Genomic DNA, 21,327 nt, shown 5'->3' with positions numbered 1-21,327 from the left:
CCTGGGATATTGGTTTGGGCTGAAACAAGGATCCCCAAGGCCCATGGGCAGGGTGTGCAGTCTGGGGGTTAGATCAGGATGCCCAGGGCAATTAAGACTACTGTTGCACTGGGAGGGCTGACAGGGAATGCAGGTATAAGCACTGTGTAGGGTGTCTGTGGTGCAAAACCAAGATTCATGCGTAGTGCCTTTGGTCAAAAATCAAGGAGGAGAGGTGCCTCAGCTGTGCTCTCCAGTTTTGGGTGGGGGCAGACTGTCAAGACTGATCTGCGCTGACTGGACTCTGACTAATCTGCCTCTCTGTTAAGCAGAAGTATCTAATACTTCCAGTGTGATGATTTCAGGATCACTAAATAAAAAACAAATAATAATAAAAAAAACTAACAAAAAAACCCACAACAGTTTAATCTACCTGTTAGTCTAAAGAAAACATGCAAATCGAAATATGTCATCAAACTGAACTAGAATAACCATCAAACTTGTGCAATTAAAGCACAAGATGCAAAACATTTAAATAGGTTAATTTCACTGCGGGCTTGAATGATAAAGCAACAATGGAAACTTGCATTTCTGTTAGGAGTCAGAAATCATGTGAAAACAGAAATAAGACATAGAGGAAATGAGAATGAAAAGAAATTACCTCTCTCACACCGATGCACTGTTTCAAATATAACACAGCTGCATCCTTAGTTATTCATGTTGATGTGAAGGTGGCATAATCTGAATAAAGCAAAACTACAACTAACAAAAAACATGCAACAAGAGGTTACGTTCACTTTCGGAAAACATGGCAGCCTTTAGGTTCTCTAGAGAACAGACAGCACTAAATGGCAACGGGAAAATGGGAACTGAGCTAAACTGCCCTCATGCTGGATCAGGCATTTCTGCCATGCATTGTGCATTGGATGGTAGGACCAGACATAATCCATAATCCATGACATAATCCAGATGTAAACCCAGACCAACCAAGACTAGTGAAGAGTTTACTGAGTATTTTTTCTTTAAAGGCTGGCATCTCCCTTTTGTTAGCTACTTGAAGCTGTCTCAAGACCATCCCTTTTTTATTCACCCTGGGTTGCCATTACAGTTAGTATCAGGTAAATTGTTAGATTTTTCATCCTTCATACATGTATTGCGGCCCCTACCTGACACAAACTTTTGTTGATTCCACAACATGAGAGGTTTCCAAACCTGTATGGCCCTGAATACATAATGCAAACTCAAATGGTTTCCCTGTGATTTCAAATGACTACTGAGGAATGTATTAACTCAGGGCCAAATCCTGAACACATTAAAGCCAACGAAAATCCCAATCTGTTAGAGTAGGATCAAATGTTGAACATGTTGGAAACAATGAGAATTGCCATTCACCTCCTTCTAGAATTTTCTTCTAATCTTTTTGAATTGAAAAAGATGATCTAAGATCAAATACATTTTATAATTAGTCAATTATGCCTTAGGGTTTCTTCTAGAAACTTCAGTAGAGTCAGCACGTATCTCTGGATGGTCTGCTGGAACTTAGAGAGGAAAAAGCTTTCCTGGAGAAATAAAATCTACCCAGGCAGAAGATGGATACTTGTTAATTAGGATAATGGTCTTACTTCTTTAACTTACAGAAATGTAATGTATGATTTTGCTAGGCATGAAATATCATTGAGTGCAAAAGCTCATTACTGATGGAAATGTCTGCATAAACATTGCTATGTAGAAAACTTGCTTAAAAATGGGGATTTTCAACATCTATCTGCACTTTCTGTAAGAGTGAGCATACATCCAATGTTATCAAGCAAGCTATTTGTTAAAATTCAGCATGAGATAAATAATAAATAGGAAAGACATTAATTCATTAATGTGGAATAAAAAATGGAGCAGGTGGCAGCTTCCTGTGCTCCAGGCAGGTAGCACTAGTGACATTTTCCAACAAAGTAGAAGACTCGGGAAGGATCAAAGGCATCACATTTCCTTTTCCCTTAATTTTAATTGAGAGCAAGCATTTTGAATTTCCATCCTATGCAGTGGCAGGAACAGGCAGAAAACAGAAATGACTGAGAAAGGATTGCCATTTTTAATATAAAAATAATCAAATTATAGTAAAAATTTGGCAAATCTTGGCGCATTTTTAAGCGTGACTGCCTGTTGGAATAGCTGTGTGTCCCCTCTAACTGAAGAGACAACCAAGGACCGAAATCCTTCAGTGGGGATGGCTTTCAGGAGAAACCAAGCTACTCATGGGATTGAGGATTTACAAAGGATCCATTTCATTGATTACTGAAAAGTGCTGTACCTAGGACAGGAGAAGACAAAGGAGGGAGGGTGGGAAAGGGAGGAAAGAGGAGTGGAGGGGGAGAGGGAAAGGGAGATTGCCGATGGTCTTAGCAGAAGAACAAAAGTTCTTACTACCCCTACATCTGCTTACAATAGGGACCAAATATAGTTTCAGAAATGTTCATAAGTTTAAGAATGCTTTACAGAAAAGATTTAGGTCTGCATCTTCGAAAGTATCTGGACATCTATCTGTCATTTAGGAATCTGTCTCACTTATTCTAATGTGAATTAGAGTCTCCTGAAGATTTCTAGTCACTTAACCAGCCGTGATTTTCTGTATTTTCCCAGAAATGGTATTTCCATATAACATTAGCTTGTGTTATTGATTTTCACTCAAGTCTGATTCCAAAAGTCATAACTCAGAGTTTGTACTTCTGTGAATTCATCCATATTAATTAATTTCATATAACGATGTTTGAATTTAAGTTCAGAAGGGAATCACACTCAAAATGTCTATTTTAAGAATGGCAGCTCCTACTCAGCTGAGCTGTTCTCCAGATGGACTTGAGTCAAACCTACTTTATTGGCTGGGCTCCTGATTCTGCAAGAGCACAGTGCTGTAATTGCACTAATAATCTCAATGAAGTACTGAAGGAGCTGGCAAAAGCCTCATCACAGTCAATTGGTGTATTCACTTGCTTCATCTTTTTGATAATTTTCATCCCCACTGCCATGGCAAAGTACCGATGCAACCCCATATTTCTCTCCCAGCTTGCATGATTTTTTTTACTGAAATTGCTAATTGAGATGCAGGCACAAAATTCTTGTAGTTTAGATTTTGTCTAAATTGCCAGTTAGTTTGAAAGGTTAGGTTCTCAGCTGAGTGTGTGTGCATGCACATAGATCTTAAACTGATCAAATGTGAATTTATTAAGGAAAATTAAATGGAGTTCTAGATGCCTTAGTGCAGAGTCTCCTCATAAGAAAAATAAATTCTCTTGTAAAGAAGAGACTAGAGTAATCTCCAGTTCCTCTGAAACGCTTTTTATGTCAGTCTTTGGACTTTTTATTCACCCTCAGTCAAGTTTGGCCACCTCAGTTCATCACAATGGTTACATAAGCCTTTACAAAGACCCTAATTTTTAGTAGGGTAAAATGCAATACCTGGATCTATAGTATTATCCGTGTTTCTCTGACTTCGGCTTGCCAGGCTCATGGTGACATTTGCTGCCCCCTTTTTCGCTGGAGCTGCTTTCTTCATAACTGGTTTCACCTGTTTCTGAAGTTTGGTGATGTTGTTCATTGCACTTGCCACCGACACGTCAATATGCTGGGTTAAATTTGTCAAGATAGCTCCTGCTTTTATTTCAAGCACAGATTCAATGAGCTCTTTGAGGCCTCTCTGCAGCAGAGGGATATCTGGCTGAGCAAGTTTAATTAGCACAGGTATACTCGCATTTACTTTTTGGATGCTGCTCTTGGTATCCTGACACAGCCCCCAGGCCTCATGAGCGGTCTTGTTCAGAAGTGGAATGCTGTTTGAGAAGCGTATCGACTTGGCTTCCAGGGCCTTGATCCTGGAACTCAGTGTCTGGAGCTGAAGTGAGACCACTTGTTCCTTCTCTGTCGAGGCAGCTTTGGTTTTTTTCAGTGAGACACAGTTGTTTGCCAAAAACTTGGAAATCTTTGACTCCACGCTCAGAAGGCGAACCTCATGGTCCCTTGATTCCTCCACAGAGTCAAATAGTTTTTCTTCCAGGCGGCTGATATCTTGTTGTTGATTGTCCACTTTTGACGATGTTTCATTTAAAATATAGAAAAAACTTCTCAAATTGTGGAGGATACTCTTGTCAGACTTCTCGAATGGAAGATCAGAAAGTGATGGAGCTACTGTTGAAGTGAATTCATACTTCTTGCCAATGAGCAGAGTCCGCAGGGATTCATTCAACTGTTGGAACTGGGGGATGAAAGCCAGGAGGCTGTCCAGTCTGTTAGCTCTGCCACAGCAGACTTCAGTCTCATTTCTTAGAGCACGTAGAGTATCTTTTAGTACATAGTTGTCTTGAATAGAATCAATAGCATTGTTAATTACTATCATGGTCTTGTTTAATCCATCTTCTATTTCCATAGAGCATTCATTAACACGACTCTCAAACAGTTCCTGATAAGTCTGAGAGTCATTTCTAAGTTCTTCCTGAGTTTTGGAAAGCTCTTTAATTTCAGAACTCATTCTGTTAATGACAGTTGTGAGGTTTTCAAGCTTCTCATTGATGGCTTCAACTTGGATTTTTTGTTCATACTCTGAAGTCAGACTAAAAGGTACCCCTTGTTCAATCAAAGGTTGCAGGATCTCCATATCATAGCACAAATCATTAATTTGCTCATTCATTTTGTCCATCTTATTGTCCAATGGAAGGACCAGGTCAGAGAGACTTTTGTTTAGGACAAGCACATTCTCTTGGGTTGCTGTCAGCTGCGTTTGGAAATCCCTTCTGCTCTCTGACAACATGTCATCACAGACTCCCAGAACAGAGTCTCTCTGAATTTCCAGTGCAACACTGAGATTGCTGATCTTGCTATCCTGGATTCTTAAGTCATCATAGATCTGCAGCACCATCATGCCTTGTTTCTTTACTTTCTCATGCAATGTGAACATGTACTCTGTAACATTGTACTCTGTGACTTTATCTGCTGAAGGGATGTTTTGGCTTGAAGACTGTTCAGCTGATAACAGTTGTTCATGAGCATCTTTCATTTCAGCAAGAGTCCTATTTAAAGATTCATAATAAATGACACTTCTTGATTGTTGGTGCTCCAAGTTGTCTTCCAAGGATTTCTGTTTTTCCTGTAAAGATTTCATAGGCTTGTCACAAGTGAGGGTTATTTCTTCTTTCATCTGCACTAAATGACTCTTTAGCTCCAGAATGTCAAGCTTCGTTGGCACACTGTCTTTTTCCTGAGCAAATTTTTGTTGGGTTTCATTCAGATGCTTGACTAATTCTTTTGTATTTTCAAGATCAGCTGACAAACTAGATACAGTCTTGAAAATCTGAGCCATGCTCTCTTGGATTTCACCTTGAACTACTTTAAACTGTTCTCTGACAATGTCTTTGACTAATTCATTAATACTTCTGGATTTGAGACCTTTGGTAAAAAAAGGAGAAATACAGAAACAATCAAACCAATTGTGGTATCAACAATTAAGTTTTTCACAATGTGAGCAAACACAGTGCTGTACAGAAGTGAAATGCACACATCCCCACCCCACCCATAGAGAAAAACTTAAAGCTAAGGAATGTAGAGGATGGCTAATAGTGTTTGAAGACTCATCCCTCTTTCTACAGGAGTTTTGCTATTATTTTGAAAGGGCAAACTTAGACTCTGCGTATGTGGCATCAACTTTGATCTCCTAGCTAAGCTGTTTCTGAGCACTGAAATGAGGAGATCCATGTGCTTTTGTGGCTGGCTCATAAGAAAATGATGTGTCCTTTCTCCACGGGGAAAGGAAAAAACACCTGCTTTATCAACATTATGGTCAAGAAGTGAAAGCACAGTTTATTATCTCGTATTGTATGTGGTAAGTGATCATACAACACACTATAGTGAGAAAGAAGCAAAATAAAAATAGCCTTATTGAATATCTGAAGTTAGTAACGTGACAACTGCTGCAACAGGCAGATATTTTAAAGGTACAAACCTTTAGTTAGTCTTGCATACTACAAATCTGTAAATAGCTCCTAGGAGTACTGATCCTGAAAAGCACTAGGCAGAAGTGAATTTGTGAGAATTCTGCTCCTGTGAATAACATCAAAATATGTCTCATGTATAGCCTTAGATGGGTTAAGACATTCATAAAATAGTGTTCATCAAGAGTGCTGCATGACATATTTGAATTTATTAGAGCAGTAGTTCTGCTCTGATGTGAGAGTAGAAGGATTTTTTTAATTTGTTCTCCAAAGGTAGCCCTAATGTCTGCTAAAACACTGAAGCATTCTTTGCACGTTTTTTCTAAACCCTATGAACACTCGCAGCCAGCTTGTGATATAATGATTAAATCCTTCAACCTCTACTTTGCCTCGATGACCGTCAATTCTCTGATTAAAGCTGTACTGATAAAGGCACAAATTCTCTGTTGCCTTCCTCTATTTTCCTCTCAATTACTTCTATAGTCTGGATTTTATTGCTTCATCTCTAAAACAGCAAGGCATGTTCTGAAACTTTATTTGAAAATACATTCTCAGTGAGAGCAGTAATATGGCAGGAAATCAGACCCATGAAACCCAATGCCACATTGGGCTCCAGGACTGCAAAAGGATTCCAAATAAAAATTATTTTGTTCAGCAAGCTAGAGAGAAGCACAGTACTTTTTCTGTTCAGAAGATCCATTTGAATTGTGCATGTGTTTCCAGCTGGAAACAGAGATAAAGTAGTTGATAATATTTGCTTTTTATGAACTATAAATTGGTCTCAGTCTTCATTATGTCTGGTAAAATGGACAGTAAACACCTCTGATCCTTAGGGGAGAAATCTGTCACTTGTTCAGATGCTTGGTTTTTTCAAGGCAGGTTATAAAAGGCAGGAGCAATAAGTTTGCTAGCCTAGAAAAAAGCCACTTCAGAAATATAGCATGAAGTTTCCTAAGCAATAAACTCAATTACAGTCAACTGTGGTCACAGATGTCACAGCAATTTTAACAGAAAGTATAAAAAACAACGAAGTGATAATGCTTAGATTGCCTTTGTCTTTATTAATTTACTTTTTACTACCCGAACAGCAAGTAAATGACTAGACAGATGTATACACATGAATGTGCACAGGAACATGCACACTTACACACTGAGCTTTGCCAGTGAACTTCAGTGAAGGAAAAGCAGTAAAATGAGATACATGAGAATAAGGATGTCCTGGCAGCCGAGAAAAAGAACCAAGATATGAATGCAGAGTAAAATAACTGACATGTAGAGAAACCATTGTAACCGATGATTTGGTCAGGTTACTTTATGATGCTGAAAAATGTTCTGTGCTTTAAGAGACACAATGAGCTGTGAAGGAAAGTTTAATGGCTGTGGAAAGAAACGAGGTTACTCTATACCTTCTGCGAGGAATTAAATTTCTTCATCTCAGCAACAAATCTTGATAACAGGCTATCCTGCTGTGAGAGGTCTTCCACAGGATCTATATTGGCCTTTTCTTTCTGTGACAATCGAGAAGCTGCCAGGCTCGCTCCCTCCCCTTCCTACTCTATTTAGTTGGATCGCAGGTGTTGTATGGAGCTCATCTCTGGTTTTCAGATGTTCTTGTTATCAAGGGTGGAACCTGATAGAACAGAGAGCTTTGGGTTTCTCTCCCTTACTTGCTGGCTTGGACAACTAGGACCCAAACTTGTGTTGTAGGTGACAATTGGGTATATTCTTAAACTTGAGCTGAGAATACACAGGAGTACATTCATGGATGTAACTCAATTTCTCTGTTGCTCATTTTGAAATAGAAAGGTCCTAACTACCTGTGAACATTAAAGGTCTCGCACTTTTTATGATATTATAAATTTAAATTTTAACTCCCTGGCTGAAATCCAAAGCGTGTAATTAGTTTGTGTCTACATATGCTCCCTTTGCAGTTTAATTTATTTAAAGAATAATGTGCAAAATAAATGTATGTACACAGGAGACTGAGTTAAGGTTATATATCCAGCTGTAAATGACACTTCCGTCTTGGAAATGATTAACACTCCATTGTTTAGTTCACTTTTAAAGGAGCCTACATTTTAATAATGAAGAGGAAAGAAGTCTATAAAAAGGCTTGAAGTGGAGTAATAGGAGGAAGAACGCATAGCAAGAAGTAAGCAGAGTTTATTAAATTAAAGGGAGAACATCATATTATTTTCTCTAAGTAAAAAGTAGGAACAGTCTCTTGAGTACTGAAAATAATTTAAAAAATGCACAACAGGTTTCACTAATGAAATTAGAGGAGCATATCCGTTACTCCAGTGAGTGTTGCCCTGTATGAACAGATGACAGGTCTGTGGGACCAAACTCTATCTACAGATGAAACCAAGAAATAAAGACTTGGTAAACTGCATTGAATTGTTTGTTTACAGAAACAGACCTCGCTCCTAACAAACCTTGATGGAAAGCTGGGCAGCCATTAGAATTTCTGTGATAAGAAAAAAACGTGATTAATGGATATGAGCAAAGGACCTGGGCACCACATGAAAAAAATGGAAAAGAAGGGGAAGAAGGAAGAAGTCTGAATAGCATGAAGCAACTACAGACTTAACTGTGCTTCAAAAGCACTTTGCTTCAGGATGGCAGCGGTAGTGGGGAAAGTTGTGCTCTGTTTCAGTTGAGCTTCTAAGAGTAATTTTTAGCAAGTCTGATGTGCCTATAGTGCATGCTTGTACCAAGTTAGAGGGCAGCATAGAAACTCCTTCCAGCTCTTGCTACCTTAGGATGCTCTTTGCCCACTTGGAGTATGACTGACTGATATTCCCTGGACAGAAACTGCAGTTGCCCTTTGACATTACATATACAAGCCAACAGAAACACTAGCCTTGTTCTCTCTCCCCTCCTCCCTGCTGTTTACCTATGTACAAGCCAAGAATAACCTGTATTGGAGTGCCCAAAATCAGAGTCAAAGAAAGTAGTTGGTAGCAGCATTTTCATTAGAGCTACTTGATTAGGAGATAGACTGAGAACATAAATCAAAAAAGGGCAGGCAACTGGAGATTTCATCTAAGCAGGTAAAATATAGAGCATTACAGATAAAAACAAGAAAAGCTTGAAACACATTTGCGGACAAGTGTGAAATAATGTGGTTTTTTTGTACTGCACAATTTAATTAGGACTTGGACACTTAAATATAGGTAGAGAATGGAGGAGAAGAACCACAGGATGCAGCAAAAGACCTCTTGGAATAGCATGGAAATGACAGCTAGAATGAATAGAATGTAAAAAAGAATGAAGAGAAAGCAGAAGGGAAATGGGAAATATTCAAAGACAAATTAAATGTATGCCCAAGGGTCAAGAATGCCATCTAGCAATATGCGGAGAGGTGAAAGCAGGTCAGCGAGAGAGATGGGATAAACGTGATCCAGGGTACAAGAGAGCCATCTAGCATGTAGCACAAGCAACTCAAGAGACAGAGGACTGAAAATACAAGAAATGGGACCATGCTTGGTAAATTCAAGGGAGACACAAAAGCACTTATTGTTTCATTTAGTTTTATCTCAACGTAAGGAGTCCCAGTTCCCTCGTTCTATTTTTAAACAATAGAAAAGTCCTCTGCATTCTAGAATTTCTAATACTAACAGTATGGGGAAAATTCCTGAAAAATGAGAAAAATATTGCACATCAAGGAAATTAAAGTTTCGGTCCCACTCTGCTTGTTAAGAACCAATTTTTTGGTGGGTAACAAACAGATCTTGCTGCAGGATTCAGAAAGAAGTGATGCATAATTCTGCTGGCAAGGGTCTGTCCAACGTCCTGATCCCTGGCCGTGTCTTTCTCACCTACCAAACATGAGTACAGATGTTTGTCTAAGGTAGCCTAATATGATCAGAGGCAAATTATTCAGCAGGATGTTTGCCATGTTATAAATACAACAACCACAGAATTCCTTATACATTTTCCCTGCATAGGTGAATTATGTATTAAAGAATATTACTTAGACTTGGTAGCAAAGCAAATACTTTAGCAGCTGTCAGATAAACGAAAAACAGAGATAAGAATATTTGCAGGACCTCTAAGTAAACGAAAATGCCTTGATAGTGCCTTAAATTACCATGCAGGCGATGTAGTACCAAAGACTGTAAATTTTTTGTCAATATAAAAGACACTGTAACAAATGTCAAAATAAATAAACCCCTCTATTAGGAAATGAAACTAAAAGAGTTCTCCCTATAAATGTTGAGCAATAGAATAGGTCAGTCTATGAATGTTTTTAGCATTTTTTTTTCTGGCACCTTTAACTGTGTGAGTGATTACATTAATTTATTTTTCTTACCTTTTAGAAAAGACTGGAAGTCTCTGCCCTTATTTTCATTGATTTTGCCTTCCAGAGAAGAAAGCATCTTGCTTGCATCATTCATCGCAGCAGCAATGCTGTCAACCTTCTTCTGTAGAGAAGTCAGTTTCATCTCCTGGCTGCTAATCTTCTCATTCATTTTTTGTGTAAGTGCTTGGTCAGAGAACAAAATGAGAAGAAAAAAAAAAAGTAATGTTAAAACATTGTGTGGGGAATAAAAAGAAAGTGTAATTGACTTAAGAGACATTAGCTGGAAGCAGGGTGAAAAGTTTCTGCATTTTTAGTCTTGAGTGAATCATCTTGATTTTTGTCATGTATCATGCATTAGTGACATTCAGCAGCACAGCAGTAACTAATTACTGAAGCATCTGTATCCATTATAAAGTATTTATAATTCTACAAAAGTATTTCGAATGGTTAGCATATTTTAATCAGCATAACGCCATTCTTCTTCCACCTGGCACACTACAGGGTGTTCAGTTAGCTCCCATTTAGTCTACCTTCTTTAACACCATCACAAAAGCATTGACTTTTACTTACCATTTATAACATAACTTCATGAATTTGAAAGGCTTGTGTCTGAAGTAATACACCATCTTTTCAGTGTTGGGGTCAAAATAAAGACTTGTTCAACACAGTAGCAAGGCAGAAAAAAACAACTAATAGACAAATGACTTTGGAATAATCATTAGTCTGTCGTTAAGAAAAGATACCCAATCTGTGAAGTCAAGTTTATTTAAAAACCTGCACAAATTGTTCCTGACATGTGTAGTCTCTTTAGGTATAAAAAGGCCTATCTGGATGCTTTTAAGATAGGTAGTGGTGAAGGGGGCCTTGGTCTTGCTAACTTAGACTCCACATGACTTCAGCTAGCCACCTGAGTTTCACAGCTGACAGGAATAAGACATAGTCTGTGATTTTCAGAACCTATTGATAAAATTAAATGTTCTAATTCTTGTAAGCAAAGCTACAAAACCCCTTCAGTTCCTTCAACAATTCAGCCTAAATGGTTTACCTTAGATACATGATATACTACTCTACATGACCCAGGCCATACTATGACTTAATAAACTGCTATGCAAGAGATTATTTAGTAGTACGTGCAAATATTTAATAGTGTAAATTTACAGTATTACTATTGATCTTATTTCACTTTTAATTATGGCATCAGTGTCTATTCCTATGGCAGTAAACAGATATAATCCGATATCATGTAGAAGCTCAGGGGCCTAAAGACTACAGCAGAAAAAAAAAAAAAACAAGTTATATGTAAAAGGACAAGTTTTTCTGACTAGATTTTTATTCTTCAAAATTCTAGTATGTAAAAAATAAATGTATCATATCTAATTTGATGGCATTTGGGAAAATTCAGAAAATTCAGTGCAGATGAAGTGTGCCAACACCCATGAGAATGTTCTCCTGTGGAGGAATATTGGTTGTAAAATTCATAATCGGCAGAGCCTAGTGAATAAGGCTGGCTATTTTAGGTAGCATGTTAGCATCTCCAGCTGTTTATTTTGCCTGTGGTGTCTACTTATACAGTCACAACATTGTGTTTATAACTCAACCACTTAGTTTAGTTTAGAGTCTGTCTGAATACTCTTCATCATAATACTACCCTGTGAAAGACAGACAGGTCTGGACAATTCTGCTCCTGGTTGAATTGTGACTGAGAGAAAGTGATTTGAATTCATTACTGGCTCATGCATAGTCATCCAAACTGATAACTAACTTGCAGGGTGCATTGCTTTCTTCAGTTTGGTTTCTGTCAGTTCCTACTGAAGGGGGAAGACAAGCTGCATAGATGAACTTGAAAGCGAGGTTTATAAGTGGCATGGCTGCATAGTGGGAGCTGGAAACAATCTGGCTTGTAGACTCCTGGGCACCTGCTGATGGAACACAAGACCAGGGCAGTCAGCCCTGGCCCCCGGTCATGTTTGCAGGGTTGGCAGCCAGAACAGGTATCTCTCTCCTCCAAAACTGACCCCATTTGATTTAAAAATAACTGAAAAGCAATTAACATGGAGCTCTGAGATGCCAATTTCAGAGTTATTTTTCAGAGCTGAATTCCTACTAGGGGAAGTGGCATGTTCTAATGCTCTATTGATCAAGCTTACTTTTCATATGCCTGTCTGCTTTACTAGACAACGTCCTCCTCCCTCCAGCACACCATGTCACCAAGAGGCAACAGCCTTCTCCTTTCTAACTCCCATTTGCAACTACCTTTCTATATCTCCATGCCAGATTCAATCTTTCACTCTCCTGACTATGCTTTCTAGTTTTTCTATTTGTCTATTATGATCTAAAGTAAAACACATATATGAACATAAGCACATACATGTATACTGTCTCCATAAAACCCAGTGGCAGTCTGGATGCTGACATCCTGTTCTCCCAGCATGCATGAACGTCCCAGCAACAGAACAGTATATTGACAAATGCAACATACAGATCTGAAAACATAAACTGCCTTATTATTTGGTCCCACAATTTTTTTTTCAGCTATAGGCCAACTGTGTGAGTGACAGTAACACCATAATGTGCAACAGCTGACGATTATACAAAAAGACAGTGCAGACATTCATAATCGAAACATCAACAGATTTAAAAGAAAAGGGAGGAAGTAAGAAAGTTCAAGGAATATGCCTCCTTTACAACTGTCTTTCACGTCTTGTCCATCTTCTGGTTCCTCAACATGTAAACTATAAGACCATTTGACAGCATGTAGAGAATGCTGCCAAATAACTCACATATAATTTGCCACCAAAAATTTACCTGACAAATGCAGTCTCACTCACTGCTGGGGAGTATATCACAAGCAGAGAATAATTTTGTCAAACAACTTCCTTATTCAAGCATGTTTCATGTATTTCTTTTGTTGTTATTTAAACACGATATGCTGATTGTTGGCAGTTCTCTGAGTACACAGACTTTCTAAATAATTCTGTATTACCAACATCTCTATACCCTCAAAGGCATACACACCTTCAGGCTGTACAGACTAGAATATAGTATAGTCTGTCAACTACTTGAATATCTCTAAATCATGGATACCTTTTCATGTTCCTTTATAGTGAACACTCAATATTTGAATTCCTGGTTAAATGGAATGATTTGATAAACCATGATTACTTCTGCTGCCAGTTTAGTGAGTGTGCAAACATGCCTGACATGAATAAAATTTCATTCCCATGAATACTTATGCAGACAACTATGAAATTCATTTTCTGGAACATTTGTGCTGGTAAACTTTAAATCATATAGATGGCAATGGAAAAAAAATATAAAGGGAAGCGATCACACCCAATAATTCTAGATACTAAGAGGTGGAGAAGTTTTCATGCAGCAGTCACCTAAGGTAACTTCTCAACGTAGATCACTATTTGAATAAAAGCGTTATTGTTACTAACTCCTCTTATAATGCTGAGGTCGGTACACACCTTTGCAAGAAAACACTGACATTATGCTCCAAAACCTTACCATCTAGATAGGCTGAAGTAAACACCATAGTGAGCAAATGAATAGAGTAATAAAAAACAGTCTCAAACACCTGAGGTATAAAGCTGGACACTGACCATGTGTTGCTTAGCTATTTGATCACCCCAGATGGAATAGCTTAAAACACACCTAAGCTGCCCTTGCTAAAACTTGAAGTGTCATTGTACCGATTTTGAATAAAGCACCAATTTTTATAAGAAGATATATGACAATAATCATGTATTCAGATAATACAATTAACATCACTACATTTTCTTTTATGACAAATGCTGCTCTGTACTACTCCTAGTGTTGGTTTGGGGGTCTTTTGGCTGTGTTGTTTGGGTGGGGTTTTTTTCTTTTTTTCTGTTAATTCATTTATTTTACTCAGTAATATAATAGTTTAAATATTTCTGTGCAGAATCACTTTCCTGGTTTTAGTTTAGTCACAAGACACTCCATAAATGCTAAGATACTAGTATCTTTAAATTCAGTTTCTTCTGCCTGTCATTATCAGAGAAGCACACCACTGAACCATGACTGCTAGAAACTCTAACAGTTCATTCAGGTGCCTTCAGCAGAGAGGGGTTTTTCTCAAATTTTTTTTGCAGTGATCTTAGTGAGTCACATAGTCAGTAATTGGGCTAGGTGTGATGGTAATAATAACAGCTGACCTGGCTCACTGGGGTCCTGAGGAGCTCCTGGTGTTCTCTCACCGACAGTTCTGCTGCTTTCAGCCTGGTTGCTGTGTATAAGTGATTGTTGTTCTTGAGCTAAAAGAGGGAGGAAAAGGAAAGGATGTGAGTAAAACATGGAACGTGACAATCAGGATTCCACAAAAATTGCTTTCTCTCTTTATTCTATACCAACTTTACTAAAGCCTAATCATCTGCAGTGATTCTTGTTATCTCTTAGTCCATCTATAACACAGTGTGGGACCACGTTGATGAAGACAGTGAATGGCTTTATAAACAGCTTCCTGAGATTGGTAGGGGTTGGTGTTAATACTAAAATGTCAAAACTTGCCCTATAATGAACAGAATTTTGAAATCTTCAGGGCTAGAAATTCTAGAGGAATATTTTAGATCAATATAAAACAGCAGTACAAAGAAAATACAGAGATTGTCAGCTGTGAAATTAATTAGGTTTTTTTATAGGTACAAAATCAGGTTTGTTGAAACTGATATTTTTTTTTTTTGGTCAGATTACACAAATCTTCAACCATGGAGACCTTCTCACTAAAGCCAATGGTGATATTACATTGCTGCAGCACCCAAAAATTAAAAATAATTTCAAAACATAATCAAATTCCAAATTCCAACAAATATCATCTCAGATTTGCAAATGGTACATACATTTAAAAACTTCACAAAGCTGATAAGTTTCTAAATATTTTCTCTGGTCATGGCAGATGAGATTTTTCTGTGCTTATTTTACATCTCAGCCCAAAGATCCCAACGCAATTTGCAAAAAGCTAAACTAACTTTATTATTATTTCAATACTGCAGTTGGGAAAACTGAGGTCCATAGAAGTAAAGCGCCTTCATTCACAAAAAGCAGGGAACAAATGATAGGATAGCTGGGAACTGAACTGAAATTTCCACCTTCCTGACTTCTCTAGCCATTAGACTTAACAGCGTCATTTAAATTTCATTATTGTTTAAAACAATGAAATATGTACAAAGTAGGTTGTAAATTTGCTAGTGTAAATTCATACAAATTTTTATATGCTTGCTCATTTCATGAAACATTTTGAAGTGGACGGTGTTCCAGCTGAAACACATCTAAGGAATGCCACTTATGTGGCATTGATATGATTTCCAGTCCTTAGTGCAGTACAAGCAGAAAAACTTGGGTATGGTGACATTATTTTCCACTTCAAGTATTAAAACCTAGTCAGGCCATAATGTGAGTTTCCAAGGAAACAGAATAAAATGCTGAATCAAGAAATTCCCTATGTTTCATCAGCCTCTTGGCAGTATATACGAGGATCAATAGATTACATTTAAGGATGATATAAGGTGGTTGATGTTGTAAATTAGGTGGGGGGAAAGTAACAATTAGGAGAGGACCTCAAAGGTAATTATCATACGGCCAGAATGTTTCATAAAATTTATTGAAATTGGCTGATAAAAAGTACAAAATTCTCAAATAGTTATAATTCCAATAGCTTCTGTTACCTTTCTGTGGCATGGTTATTGACAGGAGTTAAATACCTGCATTCAGCCCAATTCATTACACAGGATTTATCAGGTGATGATGTGATGATATGATCTGTGACAAGGGAGTCAGTTACTTGCCTGTGATAAAGATCAGCTGATTGATGTTCTTTTATTCTTTCATTCACTGATCTTTCTGTTGCTCTAAATGTATTCACTGCCAGTGTTACTGCTACTGACATCACATTTTTTTTTATACTGTCCATCTTATCTTTCATTCTCCCTATTCAATAAACTGCCCTACTCACAGCTTCACATTGTGGAATACCCAAACCCTTACAGTTTTAATCAGTTTTAGTTTCAACAATATATATTTATGACTGTGTGCTTATTTTCCTAATGCTTTAAACTGTTCAGATAACTTAATCCCTGTGAGAACCAGGACATAGATCTCATTCTGTTGGAGAAAACCAGTAATGGAGCAAGCCAATAGTGCATTATACTGCTTCTAAAAACAGCAAGGACTGTAGCCAGTGACGCACACACACAAAAAACTCACCCAGAGACAATACCTCATAATGTACAGTTATTAAATTTCATCACCGCGTAGGAAAGGTACTTTTCAGGTAGCATTAGAAATTCAGGGTTTTCATTTGTGAAACAGATTCAGAAGAGTCACTGGCAATATAGCTTCCCCTGCATCATCCTTCCAGTGTGGCTCAGTCCTCTTCCAAAGGAACCACTCTGAGACATCATATGGTGATTAAGTCTTATGTGCTCCTTGGTCCCACAGCTGAGATTCCCTATCCTAGATGCTGAACAGCAGCAGATGTGATGGGAGCACCAGATTGAAACTCTAATACATGTACTCCTTAGGTTAGAAATAGCCATCAAATGACTTCCATTTGAGACCATTTAAAAATTGGATATGCTATGCTCAATTTCAGCTAAATAGATAAAATATAAAATTAAAATTAGACTTCTAGACCCACCTATAGGTGCCATTTACAATAAGAAAGCAGCAACAACAACAAAATGCAGCATTTCAAAATGCTGAGCAATGAAGAGCACTTCCAGTTCCTCAAGGAGCTTCAGGGTCCTCAGCATTTCTGAATATCAGGTAATGCACATAGGAATCCAACACCAAATTTATTGGCCTAGATGTATAATTTATTGTCCCATGTATTTTTAAACACAGTGTTCAAAATGATTTCAGGGAATATTAAAAATATGGAAATTGGATCTTTTTCTCTCAATATATTTTTGATGAAGCAGAAGTAGCTGAAGGGGAATCCCTGTGGGGAGTTTGGTAGTTTCCTCCCATTCCCAGTGTTTCAAGGTGAATTGCTACCTTTTGTGTCTTCAGCTCACCCTACGCAGAGGATAGCACTCGCTCCTGTGCAGAACATTTTACAGCCATCTGCTGGAGAAATGACATCGCTACCATGCAAGAGAATTCAGTGCTAACAATGGCTATGGCATTGTCAGCAACTCTGAGAACCAGCTGTTTGCTCTAAACCACAGCCAGGGCAGATGGAAATGATTTCATATACATTAAGTCACCTCAGCCTCGCTCCACAGCAAAGCTCAGTTTGAACACAGCATGATCTACATTTGAAGATGCATCTTCCAGTTCTTGAAATGATTTGTGACACATAATATAGTGTTCAGGGACCACATGTGCATGAGCAAACTGGGATTTCTTTCCCTCAGACATTACTACACACACACAGTTTTCTCCAGCTTAAGGCTGAAAAGTTAAAATAAAACTGTGTTTCGTAAAAACGACATCGTGAACCTTGCAACTCAGAATTTACAAGCCCTTTCATTTTAGTAGTTTTTCTCGCACTTAAGTATTTGATATTCCCAAATCAAAATAATGGGGTTTTTTTGTTGAATTGTCCTTATTGCACTGTTTCATGAGACTTGTAAGAAATAATGTCTACATTTTTCCCTTCTTAATTTTCTTGTAAAATTGCATTGTCCATGTTAGACTAGGATCTATGTCTTATCTGATTTGGTCCTGTGTTGCCACATAGGAGGTAAATGTAGAAACAGTGATCTGAACATGTCTCTTCCCAGAGGCTCTTCCGTCTCACTCACTACTACTTTACCTTGAGAAGCAGCTGTAACCAAGCAATTACAATAAGGCTACCAAATATGGTTTACAGATGTCTAGTAATAACTATCAGATGGTAACAAGAGTTTCCTCCTGCCTAGACTATCAGACTGAAATAGTTATGTATGATTTCGCTTGGTTTAAGAGAGAAGCTAAACCAGAAGGTGTTTTGAATTAGCATTTGCTACAAGCAACCCACATCACACTAACAGTGCCTTCCCAGGATCTAAAACATATTGTCAGAATACCCCGGTTCCCTTGGCAGGGAAACCCTTCCATACCAGTTTTGCTGTTGAGCAGATGAAGTGCAGAGGCCGAGCAGAGGGCTCAGCGACGCTGGAGAGCCCCAGTCAGAGCTTACATTTTCTCTCCCCCCACGATCGTAGAAACGGAGTGCCTGAAGACAAGGCTATTGGGCTCCCAACTGTTCAAGTTCATTAGCTGACGTCCCTTCATGGGAATTGAATAATACAGGCAGGGCTTGTGCTGGTGGTCTGCTCCTCATGGGAGGCAGGATTCCAGAAGCGGGGAAAAAGAGCCTTTCTGACATAACACCTTTCATCCCAATCTCTTTAAGCACTTCTACAAGCATTAATTAATTAAATATCCCAGAGCCCCTGTGAGATAAGTGTCATCTCAATTTTCTAGATGGGTAAACTTGGGTATGCAGATTATAAGTGGCTTCCCCAAGTTATTCAGCAAGCCAGAAGAGGTTTGAAAATAGAACCCAGGAGATGTAATTTCAAACTGGCTCCTGTAACACTTGACAACATTTTCCTTTATTCTTATTTTTACACAGATGCCACTACAAATTGAGTTATACAGCTTGTTTTCCTGGTTAATGCTTCCCTGTTTTTTTGATGCCTGCCATTTCAATTTTATCAACAATAGCCTCCCCCTTCAATAAGCATTTTTTAATCTATTTTTGATAATGGGTGCATTTTTTAAAAGCAAACGTTAAAACATCTGATCCATGCTCACTGGACAGCCTAGCTGACCGACTGTGTCCTGCGCTAATATCTGACTCCACGCTCAGCTGCACAGAAGAGAATTCTACGCTTGCTGAGATTCTGGCTCTTCAGCATTGAAATTTCCCTCCTGGATGTGAATAACAGTGATTTCTCTTCATTCCTCTACATTAATTTTTAATCACAGCCTCTACTTTACCACTGTTGATTGAATTCCCTACCACATCTAATGGCCTTTCTTGTAATATTCATTCATTTAAAATATGTATGCTGATGCCATATCTCATTTTTCAAGGGCTGCTTGTTTAAGGCCAGCAGCAAAGAAATAGCTATTATACAGATGTTAAACTACAGTACGTTGCCATACGTTTGATCACCAGGGCAGAGGTAAAACACTCCATTCTGTCAAAAAAGGGCACAATTATACAGGGATCATGTGTAATACCTAGTAAAATTCAGTCTTTGTCAAAATGAACAACAAAAGTCCTACTCAATTCCGAGGGAAACAAAGTTGATGATACATTATTTTATCATGTCTAAAATATATTCTTAGAGTCTGAAACTGAAAGCCAAAAGAGTCACAGTGCTGTAGATGAATTTTACAGCAAGTATTCAATAGAGGGCCTGGATTTAATATCCCCAGCACTCAATAACTAAAAGGTCAAAAGTAGCGACACATGGAATGCAAACTCCATATTTTAGCAAAATGGAATAAGGCTGAAGATTTTATGAGTTTTATTTAGAGTGGAAGAGAGGAAAAAACATTCTGCTCAGCTACTCTGAAAATTCATGTGCAGGGTAGAGTCAACATACCAAAGCATTTTAGTTTACTATGCATTTTTCCTGGTTTTAAATTAACAGGAAGGACTGTATCGATTTTTGGCAGAGCCATTTGCTTACAAATCAGATAGCATTGTTTTCTTTTGTTGAACTGAATACTTTCAAATCTTTACAACTCTACCCACCTTTGGGTTGGCAGTTTTGCCCACTGTACCCAGGACAGCACTTCCACTCCAGCGATGTTACTATTTTATGCTTGGTTCTGTATGCTTGGTGTGTTGTTGTCTGGGACCTGCAAAACAAGAACATTTTGAACCTACTTTAGGTGACCAAAAAGGAGTTGTAGGATACCTGTAAAACTACATTATGTTACATCACATGTCAAATGTATCCTTTCATTAACTGCTTGAAACTGAAAGTGAAGCCTAACTAGAGTTTCATGCTTCAATAGCAACCACAGTTTTAATAGTTCAGCCTTCAGATCATCTGCATGGATTTTAAAGGAACCTGACTGAGGTCTATTTAGGGCTGCCAGACTTCTTCCCTGAATATCTTATTCAGGAGTCAAACGCTGCTAACTTTTAAGGAAGATATTACAATTAATATCTACTAAACTGGACAGCATGAGCCAAAAATACAATTGTGAAATACTGTTTTCTTAGAAATCAGTGAAAAAAAGCATTCACAATGAATTTATGCCACCTCAGTTCACATAGAGAGCACACTGGAATCCTTCTATTCTGATTATTTTAAACAAGATTATACAAACGTTAATCCCGTAAAGCGTGATCTTTTCCACTCTGGAAGTCAATGTAAGGAGACAATGGCTATGTAATTGTGATGCCTCAGTTGCTACTGTTACAGTATCTGCAAAGGCAGCAGCAATTTTGTTTCTGTGTTCCAACACATTCAGCATGTCCTGGCTACCCCATCACTTCTTTTAGCTTTCTTAATTTCACAGAGAAGTCAGTACAGAATGAACAAGCTGCAGCAGACTGTACAGAAGAAATTAACTACAGCAATTCTACTCACCTCTTTTAATATATTAAATACAAAGTTTGAATAAAAAGAATATCACACAGTTCTGCTAGTTGCTAAACACTAGCATGAAGAACACCTAAAATCTCAGAAAATACAATGATAAAACGGTTACAGAACTGTTTTGGACACACAATCCATGTCTAAATCATTTCAGAAAGCAGGAAAAATTTGAAGACTGTCAGACCAAAAAAATATCCTCCCAATGAATTAAGAAATGCCACCTTGTTTTACACTGTAGTTAATCTTGTCACCCCTTCACAAGGGTTGTAATATTATCTATATTAAAATTCATAGCAGCTGGCAGGAGCTTTGCATGTGTCCCCAACCAGCTTTGCCTCTGAGAAATGGCATTTTCAGCAGCAAGAACTCAATAAAGATTAAGGTGAACTGAAATCAAGAGAGTTCTCAGTTCTTTTGCAGTATGGATGGTCTTATTTTTTGATAAAACTACCTTATTCTGCATTAGCATAATCCATTCCTGAAAGCACTCATAAAA

At 38.0% G+C, this 21,327-nt stretch overlaps 2 protein-coding genes across 2 annotated transcripts in view; one reads left to right on the top strand and one right to left on the bottom strand.

Moving 5' to 3' along the window:
- Positions 1 to 21,327, top strand: part of SNCA (synuclein alpha) — a 201,809-nt gene that overhangs the window by 1,043 nt on the left and 179,439 nt on the right. The window lies entirely within an intron of this gene.
- Positions 1 to 21,327, bottom strand: part of MMRN1 (multimerin 1) — a 48,309-nt gene that overhangs the window by 8,186 nt on the left and 18,796 nt on the right. Inside the window, exons 3-6 of the mRNA XM_054203720.1 lie at positions 19,976 to 20,082; positions 14,439 to 14,537; positions 10,267 to 10,440; positions 3,430 to 5,409 (exon numbers count right to left, since the gene is read on the bottom strand). Of these exons, the coding sequence (XP_054059695.1) occupies positions 3,430 to 5,409; positions 10,267 to 10,440; positions 14,439 to 14,537; positions 19,976 to 20,082 (2,360 nt within the window). The remainder of the gene's footprint in view (positions 1 to 3,429; positions 5,410 to 10,266; positions 10,441 to 14,438; positions 14,538 to 19,975; positions 20,083 to 21,327) is intronic.

The sequence above is a fragment of the Rissa tridactyla genome, chromosome 5, assembly GCF_028500815.1.
Source record: "Rissa tridactyla isolate bRisTri1 chromosome 5, bRisTri1.patW.cur.20221130, whole genome shotgun sequence".
Taxonomy (NCBI): domain Eukaryota; kingdom Metazoa; phylum Chordata; class Aves; order Charadriiformes; family Laridae; genus Rissa; species Rissa tridactyla.
Note: the sequence above shows the minus strand (reverse complement) of the source record. Positions and strands in the feature narration are given on the sequence as shown.